At 46.6% G+C, this 15,348-nt stretch overlaps 6 protein-coding genes across 6 annotated transcripts; 3 read left to right on the forward strand and 3 right to left on the reverse strand.

Annotated features, from left to right (window-relative positions):
* Positions 1-2: 2 nt before the first annotated feature.
* TSTA_011250 (uncharacterized protein) lies at positions 3-485 on the reverse strand (the record flags this gene model as incomplete). The annotated part of the gene is made up of 3 exons (XM_002483205.1): positions 311-485; positions 128-254; positions 3-49 (listed from the first exon to the last, which is right to left on the reverse strand). Exons 1-3 carry the CDS (start codon positions 476-478, stop codon positions 3-5), a joined length of 342 nt encoding a protein of 113 aa, XP_002483250.1. The 5' UTR covers positions 479-485.
* A 1,042-nt stretch (positions 486-1,527) lies between these two features.
* Positions 1,528-6,822, forward strand: TSTA_011260 (AAA family ATPase, putative; the record flags this gene model as incomplete). Its single annotated transcript, XM_002483206.1, has 3 exons — positions 1,528-3,577; positions 3,640-6,060; positions 6,119-6,822. 3 exons carry the CDS (start codon positions 1,528-1,530, stop codon positions 6,553-6,555), a joined length of 4,908 nt encoding a protein of 1,635 aa, XP_002483251.1. The 3' UTR covers positions 6,556-6,822.
* A 141-nt stretch (positions 6,823-6,963) lies between these two features.
* Positions 6,964-9,767, forward strand: TSTA_011270 (translocation protein (Sec66), putative). The gene is made up of 3 exons (XM_002483207.1): positions 6,964-7,172; positions 7,226-7,533; positions 7,593-9,767. Exons 1-3 carry the CDS (start codon positions 7,073-7,075, stop codon positions 7,983-7,985), a joined length of 801 nt encoding a protein of 266 aa, XP_002483252.1. The 5' UTR covers positions 6,964-7,072; the 3' UTR covers positions 7,986-9,767.
* Positions 8,187-10,793, reverse strand: TSTA_011280 (pentatricopeptide repeat protein; the record flags this gene model as incomplete). The annotated part of the gene is made up of 1 exon (XM_002483208.1): positions 8,187-10,793. The coding sequence occupies one exon, from the start codon at positions 10,791-10,793 to the stop codon at positions 8,187-8,189; it is 2,607 nt and encodes an 868-aa protein (XP_002483253.1).
* A 234-nt stretch (positions 10,794-11,027) lies between these two features.
* TSTA_011290 (origin recognition complex subunit 3, putative) lies at positions 11,028-13,536 on the forward strand (the record flags this gene model as incomplete). Its single annotated transcript, XM_002483209.1, has 8 exons — positions 11,028-11,066; positions 11,119-11,325; positions 11,374-11,447; positions 11,498-11,732; positions 11,779-11,918; positions 11,973-12,246; positions 12,292-12,404; positions 12,453-13,536. The coding sequence occupies 8 exons, from the start codon at positions 11,028-11,030 to the stop codon at positions 13,459-13,461; spliced, it is 2,091 nt and encodes a 696-aa protein (XP_002483254.1). The 3' UTR covers positions 13,462-13,536.
* Positions 13,537-13,584: 48 nt separating this feature from the next.
* TSTA_011300 (uncharacterized protein) lies at positions 13,585-14,867 on the reverse strand (the record flags this gene model as incomplete). The annotated part of the gene is made up of 5 exons (XM_002483210.1): positions 14,803-14,867; positions 14,622-14,744; positions 14,505-14,565; positions 14,309-14,445; positions 13,585-14,252 (listed from the first exon to the last, which is right to left on the reverse strand). The coding sequence occupies exons 1-5, from the start codon at positions 14,843-14,845 to the stop codon at positions 13,585-13,587; spliced, it is 1,032 nt and encodes a 343-aa protein (XP_002483255.1). The 5' UTR covers positions 14,846-14,867.
* Positions 14,868-15,348: the final 481 nt, after the last annotated feature.

The raw sequence follows: 15,348 nt of genomic DNA on the forward strand, positions 1-15,348 counted from the left end.
ATTCAAGACTTTGCCTCAGCAGCCAACTTCTTAGCCTCCTTCTCCAGTCCTTTTATTTCTTCTGTTCCGCCCAAAAAATACACATTAGTTTCTAGTATCCATTAGAGACGAAAAAAAGAGAAATTACCATTCTTCAAAAATTTCTTCTCACTTGTCTCAAGTTTCATCCATGCATAGTAAATAACTTGATACGTGAAAATAGCGCCGAGAAAGACTTTGAGAAATGGTGCGCCAAAGGGGCGATAAGCGGATATCTGATTGTACCTTTAGTACTTTCCTATCTTGTAATAATTTGGCAGAGGTTACTGACGCCTTCTTTGAATGTATTTGATTTCTCTAGTTGTGGTGGTTGTGGCTGTTGAGATCGTGGTATTGACGATGTGAATCCTCGACGAGTGAATTGCGATGATGCTATGTCTGATAAAATTATGTGTCTTGCAGCGCCGTGTATCCGGCGTGCAGGATTAAGTCGAAACATATTCCTTGATAACATGGCTGTATGTATGCAGTTGTCGTCCTTCCGGGTGATATTATATAAGTCGAGTTAAAATAATGGTCATGTGACCCGCGCTTGAATTTGGGTTGGGATAGACGCGGTCGAGGTGGTCCAGGTGGGGAAGATGAACCTGCCAAAATATTGCTCGATCAAATAGCCGCCTGACAACCTTCAAAATCTATGAGTTGCTCGTGCGGGGTTGTTTTGATGTTTCTTTTCTTCTTCTTGTAACATGCTCTTCAGCCATGCGCAGGGTTGGTCGGAGTTGTCCGATTCTGTAGAGTCTTCGGCTGGAGATTGAATATTTCTCTGGATTTAGGACTCAATTGACAACAATAGAATCCGACATGGATAAATGCTTATTGAAGAGACGATTGTTCTTGCATCATGGTGTGGCAGCCACATTTGCCAGGCACCAAATATGTTCTGCAGCGCTAGTGCCCAATCGGGTTTAGGTGTGGCAGTGAATACAGCGGCTGTTGGCTGCGAGGTGTGGCTGGTGCACGCAATGTGGTTCGTGCGCTGCCCCAGCCGCCGTTCATTCTCAAGTCAGCTCTCATTATTCATTACTGTTGTCTTGTCGACCATCGATAAGCCTTCGCTTTGTCAGTGTATCAGAACTCGATTAAGATTTGGGTTCGCTATTATTCACGAAGGTAAGTACCCCTCACACTAAAGTGTGCGATATTTTTTTTCGATGTTTCATGCCTGTTCGTCGCGTACCCGCCGGGGATCCGCTACGAAATCAAGTCTCCTCGAAAATTCATGAGAGTGAGAGGAGATTCTCGTATCGCACCTTTTGAAAATAAATTTTTTCTAACGCAAATTTAGCCTCATAGTTCGGTACCTTCTCCCACCTTGCTATTGCGATCAACTGTTATGTCATGATCCCCTAGTGCCTCTCACTATCCTACTCGGAGCTTTCCATCGATTGATCCAGGCACGCTGCATCCTCTAGCTCATGCCGTCCCTGATTGATCCGTAACGCGATTTGACGGGAATCGGGAGCGAGGATCACATCATCAATCACCATGGCTCGCCACTCATCAAAGCGTACTCTGGAAGAGATCGCCAACAAATCAGACTCAGACGACTATGACTACAGCGACCATGCCACGCGACCATCGAGATCAGCGCGCAAATCTAAAAAGCGGTCGAAGCCTGTTAAGAAGCGGCGGCGGCGCGATTCCGACGATGACGATATCTCAGAGGATGATCTCCTAAGTGAGGATGATGAACTCTCTTATGAGGAGTCGGAAGAAGATGATGGCAACGTCGAGAAGAACGCAAGAGGTCTCAGGCGTCGCAAAGCCGTGAAAAATCGACCTGCGTACAAGGAGGATTCCGATGATGAAGATGAACTTGACGAAGACGAACAGGATGAAGATGAGGAGGAAGAAGTGGGAAAGAAGCCGCCCGCAAAAGTAATAACACTCAAATTAGGAAAGGCGGCAAGTAAACAAGCGACGCTCGAAACCAATCAACGCACCAGACGCAGCACCCGACATAATCGTGATCCTTCCGAGGACATATATGCACTGACCAATTCTGGACGGCATGTCGAAACGATCGAAGAGGGTATCATTGCTGCTGCTCAAGGACCTCTCACACGCCGTGCCTCGAAAACTGTCTCAGTACCAATCCACGAAGAAGACGAAAACGATTCGAGCAATGTCAAGTCTGTCGATGAAGCAAAAGCGTCTCAACTGGAAGTTCTCGAGAGTGATCCTCAGAATGAATATGAGGATGGGCCTTCTAATGAGCAGGACACTGCTGAGAATGGCGACGTTGAAATGGCCGACGAGGGTGTCATCCCGGAATCCGATAATGAGGCGCCAAAGGCGGAAGGCGAGGGCGAGGGCGAGGACGAGGACGACGAAGACGAAGGACCGGTTACACGGAGAAGGAACAGGCCAAGTCAAAAGTCTCCCGCCAACGAGCCCGATTCACAAGCAGATAGTGCTAGAGGCCGATCCAGCCGGAAACGACCACCCCGCTCATCCCAACGTAAACAAGACGAAAGTTCAGACTTTGAACCAAATGAAGAAGAGTCTGAGGATGACGATATACTCGAGTCACCGACTGCTTCACCACGCAAGGCGGACCAAACAGTACAAGACGATGATAGTAGCAACGGTAGACGACCTGGATTGCGGGGCCGAAAGTCGCAATCACGCGGACGAGATTCGGAAGTGTATGTCGACGAAGCGGAGGAGCTGGCTGAGGAACTTCAAGACTTGCAACCATCACGCCGTCGCCGGAGGAACGTTGAAACCATTACGTATGAGGACAAACCTCGTCGTAGTAGGAAGGACGTTGATTATCGCCTCATTCGCCCAGACCTGATCCTACCTATTGAAGAAGAGGAGGGCGAACTTGCAGTCAACGAATCACCTTCTCGTCGTGGACGTGGTGCAGCTGGATCGTGGCAGCGCACTCTCTTTTCAACCTCGGGACCCTTTGGTGGTGGTGGACCTGCCGCTATTTTGGGTCCTCCTGGGGCCCCCGGAGCCACTGCGAATGCAGATAGCGACAGTAGTGATGATGAAGTCATGCAAGTGCGAGGAGGCCTAGGAGCACCAGGAGCGCTAGCCCCAGGTCTCGGAGGCGTAGGATTGCCACCTGCCCAAGCTCATAATGCCGAAGCCGCCGCTCCTGGTCTATCGGGGACGCCAGCCAACTTTGGAAAAGTCAAGGATAAACAAGCATTGGCTGATGCCGATCCTCTGGGCATTGATCCAAATGTAAATTTCGACAGTGTTGGTGGCTTGCAAGGCCATATTGACCAGCTGAAAGAAATGGTGGCCTTGCCGTTGCTCTATCCTGAGATCTTCCAGCGCTTTCATATCGTGCCGCCGCGAGGAGTTTTGTTTCATGGACCTCCGGGAACTGGTAAGACATTGATGGCACGCGCTCTCGCATCAAGTGTCAGTTCGGAAGGGCGAAAAGTTACATTCTACATGAGAAAGGGTGCCGATGCTCTAAGCAAATGGGTCGGTGAAGCCGAGCGCCAGTTACGGTTGCTCTTTGAGGAAGCTCGGAAAACGCAACCGAGTATCATCTTCTTTGATGAGATTGATGGTACGCACTTTTTTTTTACTCGGTATTACATGGTAATCTGATCGTACTGACGTGATTTATAGGACTTGCCCCCGTACGATCAAGTAAGCAAGAGCAGATTCACGCATCTATCGTTTCTACTCTGCTAGCCTTGATGGATGGCATGGATGGTAGAGGTCAGGTTATCGTTATTGGAGCGACCAATCGACCAGATTCAATCGATCCAGCTTTACGTCGCCCTGGCCGTTTCGACCGTGAATTCTACTTTCCCTTACCAAACAAGGAGGGCCGACGTGCCATTTTGGATATTCACACCAAGAACTGGGATCCCCCTTTGCCTGAGCCCATAAAGGATGAGTTGGCTGAGTTGACCAAGGGTTATGGTGGTGCAGATCTCCGTGCCCTTTGCACTGAATCTGCATTGAATGCGGTGCAAAGACGGTATCCTCAGATCTACAAATCTAGTCAAAAGCTACTGATTGACCCCAAGACGATCGAAGTCACACCCAAGGATTTCATGATCTCCATCAAAAAGATTGTGCCGTCATCCGAACGATCCACATCATCAGGGGCTACACCATTACCCAAAAGCGTGGAGCCGTTGTTGCGTGACCGTTTCGTTGAGATCAAGCATATTCTCACCAATATAATCCCTCAATCGAAACGACTAACGGCCTTGGAGGAAGCCGAGTTCGAGGAACCTCACGGTGGAGCTAGTTTCAAGAGGGAGCAAATGCACCAGGAATTCGAAACTTCTCGCATCTTTCGACCTCGACTTCTCATTCGAGGTGCACAGGGGATGGGTCAGCAATATCTCGCCGGGGCTATTCTTCATCATTTCGAGGGTCTTCATGTTCAGTCTTTTGACCTTCCGACTCTCCTTAGTGACTCTACGAGATCACCAGAAGCCACAGTTGTTCAACTTTTTGCCGAAGTCAAGCGTCACAAACCAAGCGTCATCTACATTCCGAATGTGCAGACATGGTATGATACTGTAGGGCCGTTAGTGGTGTCTACTTTCAATGGCCTTCTCCGTTCTATACCTCCCACAGATCCAGTTCTGCTTCTAGGAGTACTTGAAGATGGTGAAGATTCTCAAGATCCAGCAATGTTGAAGTCCCTCTTTGGATATTCACAGAAAAACATTTATGCTCTCCGACCACCAGATCAACATGCCCGACACGAGTATTTTGGCAGAATAATGGATTATTTGAAGACATCACCTCATGATTTTCCTGATCCAGAGAATCGGAAGAAGAGGAGGTTAGAATTGCTCGAAGTCGCTCCTCCGCCAGCACCAAAGCCGGCACCGCCATTAAGCAAGGAGCAATTGAAAGCACAGAAGAGAAAAGATCGGCAGACCTTGAACCTTTTAAAAATCAGAATTCAGCCTATCATGGATCAGATCAAGAAGTACAAACGGTTTAGGACTGGTGTTATTGACGATTCTCAGATCCGTTACTTGTTCGAGGAGGATGATCCTTCTATACTCACTAGCGACCTACCAGTAGAACAGCAAACAGTTTTCCGACCTTTTGAAAAAGCTCAAGACAAGTACGGAGTTCCCGGTTTGAGGGAGACTGCAACCGGTAGATTCTTCTACAACTTGGAGATTGTGACTATCGAGAAGCGATTATCTAATGGTTATTATAAGAGGCCAAAGGATTTTCTGGCTGATATTAAGAGAATTGCCAAGGATGCTCGCACGTTAGGGGATCAGGAGCGTCTTCTACGTGCTAACGAGCTGTTGACAAACGTGGAAGTCGATATTGGTGGTATTGAACAAACTGATCCTGCTTTGGTAGCAGAGTGTGAGGCTGTATACAATCGGGAGATGGAGCGAGAGAATGAAGCCATGGAACGTGCTAAAAAGACAAATACTTTCGGCGAAATGGGTCCTCCGCCAAATAGCAATGTACCGCACGGAAACACCTCAAGTTTATCTTCGGGACCTATTGTTTTGGGTCAGCCGTTTGTCAATGGAGCCAGGCCGACGACTCCTTCCCGGTTGTCGAATGTCGTTTCTGCGAGCAATGGACATCATGGTAGCGGCTCGGATCTCAACCCAGGTGATACTTCGAAGAGCGACCAGTCCAACTTGTTCCGTGGTGAAGATGGAGACACTCTCATGACGAACTCAGACGAGCTCGACTTCTCTGGTCGACACACGGCAAACAGTTCCTTTGGCCAGTCAGCTCAGCTAAAACATCCACTCTCCAACACCGCACCTTCGCTTCAAATCAGGAGAGAATCAGGCCTCTCGAGTCTATCGCAAAAGGCACCTATGACACCAATGGCCCCTGGATCTCAACCGGGTGATTATAGTAACGATGCTTCGACGACACAAACGACGTCTGACAAGAAGACGTCGGATCAGTCGACTGGCCCACAGTTGCATACACAGAGCCCTGTTACTGGAAGCGCACCACGTGTGGAATTCCCTGACTTGACTTCTTATCCTGATCGTATTTCTCAGGAGGATCATCTTCCTGACACCCAACAAGGTGAGTCATCTACTTTCTATATATCACTTGTTATGTGCAACAACTAAGATAATATTAGATTTCCCATTCTCTCAGGCTAGCCATGTGAACGGAAGCCAGTCACAGCCACGTCTGCATCGACCAGGATCAGCACCAGGCGCTCCCCAACCACACACTGCACCCCCATCAAATATCAAATCTCTCTTGAACAACGAAGGACAATCACCACACCTCATAATTGACCACGAGTACATCGAAAAGCTCCGCACAGAGTTGACTCTACGAACTAGTGGCTGCACAGTCGAACAACTCGAACAAATCAACACCCACCTGATGGACTGTCTCTGGAAAAAGCGCGGAGAATGGGACAGAACCAAAGTTGCCGCGGCGCTACAGGAAGAATTCAACGATGTGTTTCAGGATATGCAAGAAAACCAGGAATTCATGTCCATGAGTCAACTTACAAAGGAGCAGTTGGCCTCGAGGGGAGGAGTGGTGGCACCTCAAAACCTGTGATGTATTCTTTTTTTTTCTCTTCCCTCTTTCCTGTTCCCTTTTTCGATTCCATTCTTGTTTTATGCGATTTTTCTGGAGGAACGTTCTTCTGTTCCGATGTACATTTGGTTTTGTTATTGTCTATTTGGGAGGGAACTGGATGCATATTTTGTTCTGATTCGTGCACTGTGATACTCGCATGTGGTGTTTGAAGCATTGCTTAGATATATTGTAATATGATTATAAATTTATGATCTATCTCAGCCCTCGCAAGTAGTTGAGTTGTTCAGCTTCTATTTAAGAAGATTGAGCGGAAGGACTGAAGCACCAACCTGGCCTTTCCCGTCTGCGGGCCAATGGGAGTTGAGAACACTCCGATTGACCATCATACCTTGTTCCGTCTCACTTAACACATTTCTCAACTTTGACAACTAACACAAATAAGAAGCACATTATACATATAACAACTCCGAACAGACAAAAGCAAACACTCGCTCCTCGCGCCTACCTCGCTGCTGAGCACGCTCAGCATCTCAAAATGGTTGACTGGATCAGCCTCGCGATACCTTTCGCCTACCTAGGCATTCTGATCGGATCACTTGCGACATTCTCGTCTCTATATCGTAAACGAAAATCAGGTTCGCTTCTGTTTTCTTCCTTTCTGGCTGACACTATACTGATATCCAAACAGCAAGAGCCCTATCCCTCGCACCATGGTTCCCAGCCCACCTCCAACGAGACATTTACTTCTCCCTGCTCCATCTCGAGCAACCAGCCGCCACGAATGAAAAGAAGACCACCGCTGTACCCGAAACCGTCCTCAAGGCGGCACTGTTGCGTCGCGCTGCGGAAGATATTAAGCGTGTTATAGCGATTCGAGATCAGAAACAGGCCTTGTCCCTGTTGTTACAGCGCGGTAGTGTAGGCGATGATTTGTGGCAGCGGTTTTTGAGGGCGGAGAAGGAGATGGAGGAGGAAGTGCGCGATGTTGTTCAAGAGGTATTCCCTCCTTACCACTAATATGTTAGATTTTGTGGGAATGCTTATAGATGGTATAGGCAAACGCATATGTACCAAACTGGGGCCAAGTCATATTCCAATCTGCGCGAGAAATGGATCAGAACAATTTGTTCCGTCAGCGGATTGAGGAATATCAATCCAAGGTCGGTGAGGAGGTGGAATGGTGGACGAGACGGAGAGCGGAGATTCAGGAAGGGTTTATGAAGGAATTGGATGCTGAGAAGGCCGGTACTACTACCCCTGCAGCAGCAGCAGCTGTAACGACTGCGGCATCTGCTACGCCGGCAAAGGCAGAGTCGACGACGGTGACGGCTGCACCACCTTCGGTAACGGCTGTCAGTGACGATGATGGTGTTTTGGTGGAGGCTGAAGTACCCAAAATCAATAGTGGGACGAGCAGTGTCAAGAAGAAGAAGAAGGGCAAGAAATAGATATTGTATTGCAATTAATGTTTTCTTTTTCACGCATATTCGATATGTAAAACCACTTTGGGAGTCTGCATTATGGTGTTAGCGGTTCGTTTAGTGTACCTTTATGAAGTCATTGCATGGTTCAACTAAGTCTATATAGTCAAGTCTAGAAAAGAGAGGTATCCAATAATATACATGTGAATATAAACAACACGAAAAAAATTACTGCAACGACTCATGATGAAATCGTATCGCCAAATGATGAACACCCATCTCCTCCATCGCAGCCACAATCCGAGCTCTCACGTCCCGGTCCGAACCAGCGGGGACGACAGTGCGCTCAATCACCGAGATAAGCAGTTCGCTTAGAATCTCTAACTGGTACTGCTTTCGCTCTTGGTCGCTAAGACTTTGGACATCGATACCCCGGGCTTGGAGCACTGATGCCTTTCGAGTTTGTAGAGTGGCAAGGATGTCTCGAATTTGTTCAATGTTTTCTTTTGATTGTGGTGTGGTAGAAAGACGCCGTCGTGCTCGAACTCGAGATCTCCTTGATGTACCAGGCGGATGGTTCTTGTCGTCAATATTAATGTTATTAGCTATTCGGGCAATTTGTAGAACCAGCATACGAGCTGTATTTTCGTCTGGGTATAAGTTAAATAAATCCCTCATCACATAGAGCGCAACCAGAGTGCCACACAAATCCTTTGAAAGACAGAAACAAAGCGTAATCTGGTCGTAGAGTTCTTTTGAGAACTCTTCTTGTGTGATCTTTTGTTTTCGTGCATCGAGAGTTGAATACCATCGCATCATCAGGGTAAATAGTTGACGCACAGTAGGGAATTGTGTATCGTACGCTGTCCTGAATCGATCGTATTGAAGTTTACCGCAGTCCCATAGGCATGCAAACGTCTCTAGATCAGGGGCCACTTGTCTAGTCAGAAGTTGAAATTTCTCCCAAAGACTGTGAATGTGCTGCTTTCGAAGTTCGGCATATAGGAGATGGTTCATGTAATAAGAATTGGGCCGAATTTGAGCATCGCCGAGACATTTGTTTAAATATTTGACCATGTCATCATCTCCGCGACGTGTATAATGGAGAAGTAGGATGGAAAATGTCTCGATGTTTGCAGGAGGAAGCGTCCGCTTCAAGAATGACGGTACACGACGATCACCTGGAAGTTCGGGCACAGAAGGCTTTGTAGACTCTTCCGAGTGTTGTATCCTACTCCAAACAGTATCGATCCGGTGTTGAATCATGGACCAGCCGAGCTGTTCAGCCTTGTCTCTCGATGTAGCGCTTCCATTTCGAAGCCAGCCTCCGATTATGCCATTTAGATGAATGGCATCCGGTTTCACGCCTCTCTCAAACATAAGTTCGACAACAGCTGCGGCTGAATCAACATCGCCCATGCCAATAAGTTTCTTCATCCAACTAGCGTAGAAGAATTTACTCTGCAAGCGACGAGGTAGAAAAGTCAGAGCAGAAAGCGATATTTTGTTGACAACCTCTTCCTTGATGTTCGAGCGTCGTAAGGGACCCTTGAGACCAATAGCTCTTTGGAAGATTGCCGTGGAATCATTCGCAGGATCCTTTCCTGTTATCATCATGTCCTTGAAAACAGCTAAAGCAAGGTTAACTTTGCCATCGTTCAAAAAGGCGGTACTAAGTGCATCGTAATCTTCCATTTTCATATCGGTACCCAGTAGGGTCTTGAGCTGAAGGTAAATTGCCCAGGCTTTCGTAGCAGCCTGGGAACTAGTCTGCTTTGTCCATGCCGTAGCTATTGGGATAAGTATGCGGGCATTTCGACTCCCACCACTTGCGAGAAAAGCAAAAGCAATATCTTGGGCTCTCTGCGGATCGCCATGTGCCGCAAATAGCCGAACTCCAGTGCTCCAATACGCGTTGATATCCCCCTCTCCTTGGCTGACAATCGCCTGCGATTCTTCCCAAAGTTGTAAAGCGTTTTCGGTATCACCCCCTTCATGTAGCACATTTATATATTCAAGGACTTGATTAGGCAAAAGTGCTTTTCCAGCTGTATTGAGGTCTTCAACGAGTGTTCGTATATGAGTCATACGAGTGGTAGGCGATACCTGGCCCTGAAGCTGTATATTCCACAATAGCTGATATATTTCCTGCTCCAAAGTGGGTAGAAAAGATGGAATCGCATCTTTACATCGTTGATACCATCTCCAAAGCTCCTGAGCATTCGCCTTCTCCGAACTGTCCACATGTAGTTCAAGTTGTTTACGAAATCGTAATTCGTAAGGATGCATAGATGATAGATCGCCACCTCGTCCGGCCGAGTCGGATTCTGCTGGCTTTGACATGTCATATATATCCTCTTCTTCCTTGGCCATCTGTTCGAATTCTTTCTTGATCATATCATCCAGATCCTTGTCGAATATTTGCTCAAGGCTGGTCTCATCGCTCATGGGGCCATGTTCAGCCTCAAATTTTCGTATGACCTCAAGAGCAGCGATTCGCTCCTTCTCCGGTAAGCTCTGTATAAAAGGGCCATCTGGATCGAAGGGGCCTTTACTGAGTTCGACAAGTTCCTTGTCCAGCTTCGCCAGCTGGATTTCCAGCTCTTTTCGCTCATCAGTAGCTTCAGCATCTGGGTCTATCTCGACTCTTTTGCTACTCGTCCTCGAAGGTTGTTCGAAGATACGGATCTTGTCGTTTGGTCCGCCATATCGGATGGCTTGCGATGCGGTGGTGGAGAACGAGCAAAATAAAATCGGTGTCTTTGCGATAGAGAACTTGAAGGAGCCGGCCTGGTATTGCAATCGCCCAGCTCCCTGGATTACCTGACGGAGCATGAAGGATAGAAATCATGCCATTTGCGTGGGAAAATGGATGAATGTAGATTCAACTTGAGAGTTGTAAGAACGATAGAGAGGAAAGCGATGGCCGAGTTTAAGATTTCAAAAATCAGAGCCAAGTTCGGTTTAGCGCCATAAATTCCGCGGAGCTTCTTGAGCCGCTCCACATTCGCGTCAAATGAGCTTCCCTGAATATCAATAAACTCCAGATTCTTAGTTCTTGAAGTCAATATGGAATTGGACAGTGAATTTGGTAGTAGTGAGGACTTGGTATGGTTTTCCATTTTATTTGTTTACGCCAATGCTAATCAGCTCATGTCAGGGTATATACGTTTACCATCCTACTGACAACGCCGAACGGTCCTCGAAAAGACGCAAGGTTTCCACGAACATTGAGAACAAGCCACAGAAAAAGAACCAGTCGCGAGTATTTGTTCCATTACTCGGGGGCAAAGAATCAGCAGATTTGGTAGATGTGAGAAAATCAACATTCGAAGAACTGTGGTCTTCCCAGGAAGAACGATGCAGGGTCAATCAAACCGATCCATAGACTTGACAAATACTAACTCGTCAATAGAGAGTAATTGACGAACTTGACTCTGGAATCCTGAAGGATATCACGTCTTTTGTGGAAACCGCATCGCCGGACGCGTACGTCAACCATGTGACGTTTGAAGAAAACAGAACTAATGACTATGCAGCTACAACGGATGCATTCCTACGTCCCTCGTCACCATCGGATCCAATGTATCGGCTCTCCCCAGACTTTTAGACATACTGCACCGGCGTTTGATTAGCGACAAATCCGGCCAGGTGATTTTGTTGGAATCAGGGGACGCTCCAAATCTCAAGGCAGTACTGAAGACAATCATCAGAACTGCTGTTACAAGTACATCTGGAAATGATGCATATCAGAACTTGTTCGCGGATAAATCGGTAAGCCATGTGCACCATGGTCCAAGACCTTATTGACGGTATGTAGGGACCTCGAATGTTGCCATATGACTTAAATGTCTTATATCAATATGTCATAAGCCAAGGGTCGAAATCATTGGTGCTTGCATTCCGAGACAGTGAGGCGTTCGATTCCGGCGTGCTGAATGATCTACTATCCCTGCTCAGGTAACCTTTTATATTATTTAGCTGAGCATGACTAGAAGAGCTAATATCCTCTAGTTCTTGGGTTGATCGGCTACCACTCGTTCTGCTTTTCGGTATCTCAACTACTGTTGAACTATTTGAAGGCCGGCTTTCTCGGTCTACTGTGGCTTTACTGCACGGAAAACAATTTGAGATACATGAAGCCGAAGGTGCCATCGATCGTATATACGAAACCTTGCAGGCTAGTCCTGATACGAAATTGTGGCTCGGACCACATCTAAGTACATCTCTGATTGAGAAGGCCAGGGATCACTTTCAGGGTCCGGAAGGGTTCATTCGTGAGGTCAAGGTATGTGTTGTTATCATATGTCCTGAGTACTGCTAATCGGACAAGTATGCATACATGTCACATTTCTTCGCCAATCCTCTTAGTATTCTACTATCGTCCTTCAGTTCGAAACAGAAAGAATTGTATGAGGCTGTGCGAAACTTAAAGTCCTTTAGAAGGTATGATTTCCAGCGCTTGAGTTGAGAGCTATGAGCTGACAGGACCAGTTTCTGCGAGCAATTAGTCGAAGAAAGCAAAGCAGAGTCTGTCCGTGCCCTTTTAGTGGATGATGACGCTCTCCGGAAACAAGTGCACGAGTCTATAGAAAACGGACTGACTCAGATGAAAGAGCTCTTTTATACTATGAACACACTACGGTCGGTTCAGAACATGCTACAACTTACCAAGGTGAATAACAATACGGATACGTACATTCGTGGTCTTTCTGGAGATCTAAGCAATTCGACCTCCATTAAAGACCTCTTTAGTCGATTGCAGAAAATCGACTCAGATAGTTTTAAAGGCATCTTGGCTACCCTCCAAGAGGGAAGTAATATGTCAGCACCACTCGTGGACGTCAGTCAATACGAAGAAGACCTTCAGAGTTTACTGGCTATACACAACTCAAACAGCCCCCTACGCAGCGAACATGATGATCAAAACACCACCATCAAAACATCGATTGCTCAAGACAAAGTGAACCTGACCAAAACCAAAAAGAAGATATCCAACGTGGATGCCGCTTATACTGAAGTACTTGAGAAGTTCCTCGAGGACTTCGAGACAAGCCTCTCTTCGAAACTGATCAATCCTCAAAACCTCTTCCTGCATGAGGTGTTTGTATTCGACCTCCGAAACCCATTACGAGACACATTCGCGCCGCGCGTTAGGTTCAGTATTGAGCGCGCTTTATCTACACCATTTGACTACCTAGCATCCACCTCATCTACAACCGGCGAAGAAGGAGGAAATCTGTCCGCAAGACAACCCGAAACTGCTATCCTTTACCAACTTTACCTCGAATCAGGATCTTTGGTCAATGTATTCGATCTATGGAAGGCATTCTCCACCATTATCTGCGGCGAAGACAGTGATACTGAAAGTCGTATTTGCGATGAGCGACTCGCGTTAATGTTGTTCTACCGGGCTATGTCAGAGTTAAAGACACTGGGTATGATAAAGCCCAGTCGCAAGAAGATTGATCATGTTAGCAAGTCCGCTTGGAAAGGATTGTAATATATGGTTGTGGGAACAGAAACATGCAATCATATATATGGCTATCGTTCGTGATCGTAATGCATCGGGTATCCATACTATAATATATACATCCATATATAAAATACATTTCGCATCCAGACATTAAATAGGGAGCTGTATAATATTATCGCTCCTAATCGGCCCTCCATCCTCACTGAACACCATAGCCTCTCTCCTCCGTCTTCGAAGAACTTGTTCCTCATAACTCTCTTCAGGGAACGACAACCTCTCAGGTACCCAACTTGTCCCCGCTGTACTTTCGCCATTAATCATCCACACATCACTATCTTCGTCATCGCCGCCATCGTCATGGTCATCCATGTCTTTCCCTTCTTCCATCACGCTGCCCATCAGACCGTATTTCCGTAACTGTCGAATTCCTTCTCGGGTGCCAACGAGCGTTGTGATGATAGAGCTCATAAAAGTATCGTCTGGCCAGTACATTTTCATGAGCCAGACAACGTCTTTCCGGCGATAATCGTTTCCATGTGTCGTAGTCGTGGTGCTCTCGCGGAGACATGGGAATGGGTATTTCGAGAGCCATCGGCTAACAACACCAGCTTCTAGGGCCGCAGGTATATTCTGAACTAGAAGAATATTGAGTGTTGCCAGCAGTTTCTTTTCGCCCGGTGGCCGTGTTCTGGGTAAAATGGGAGACTCGGTGGTTGTGTATTCGACGTTGTGTTCCTCGAGGAAGTTGCACAGACAGTCCACGATTGCTTTGTAAGTGGAAAAATCGTTTAAGCGCGGTGATAGAGTGACTCGAGATACTAGAGAAATCATATTAGTATGTAGACACTAAATTAACATGGTCAGTTATACTAACATGCGCGACTGGCAAATAGGAAATGAATAGCATTCACAGCCCGATTCCGTCGCCGTTTGTTTTTACCTGCCAGGTCTTCTAGGAGTAGATCCCAAGAAGGCTCCTTCGTGGCGCGCTCTGAAATGATGCGTAGAGAACTATTACGCTGTCAGTACAACCTGCGTCCACCAAGTGCTTAAAATCGTAAGAGACATACGCCCCGCGGAGCTCATAACTCGGGCTTTCGCTCAGTTTCTGGAGTGTTTCGAGTTTGAGAGCTATGAATTTCGATAAGTACTTAATCTTCGTATTTTACTCGTATAGATGTGCATACCGTCTTCAGTGCCCTTACTGATCATGCGTTCGTCATTTTCAGGCCGTGTAATCTCTGTCAACGTGCGGATTTCATATAAATCGTGGATGATGCGGCGAGCGGCTACAAAGCCTAAAGATAGACCTTTGATTTCAAATGATCAGCTCATAACAGCCTCTGAAAAACGTTTATATAAACATACCGAGAACAAGCCATAATATTGAATTGTCAGACCGTAGTGCCATAGTCAGCAGTAAAACAGAGTGTGGGGATGAATGAAGAAAGCACGAAGGAGATTGATTGGAGATAAAGCTTGCTTATCGTGCCTGAGGCAAAAGCAAAAGTTCGTAGACTAGCAATAACCCTAACCCGTAATTATATGCGCTTACACATTCATAGATGATAAGTTCCAAACAGATTCAAGCACCAAAGATATCCATGGGGTTTCTAGAAGGGCTACCGTATCTCTAACGCCTCCTAAAAATGGTACAAAAAGAAAATTCTTATAAAACAGCCCTAACCCTAGTCCCTTAGTAACCCTAAGCCGGCCGTAGATAGTGCGTGGTCCGAAAAAGCTACGTTCACCGCTTTTGGTATTAGCCAATGAAAGAGATAAAAAGGTTTTCAAACCAATTAAATATCTGCATGCACAGAGTAAAAATGAAGTGCCGGGCATGAAGGCGGTGAACATAAATTTTCATCTTTGCTCGATTTAATCAACTTGATCTCGAAATCAATACATCCCACA

Source organism: Talaromyces stipitatus, genomic scaffold (genome assembly GCF_000003125.1).
Source record: "Talaromyces stipitatus ATCC 10500 scf_1105507295549 genomic scaffold, whole genome shotgun sequence".
Taxonomy (NCBI): Eukaryota; Fungi; Ascomycota; class Eurotiomycetes; order Eurotiales; family Trichocomaceae; genus Talaromyces; species Talaromyces stipitatus.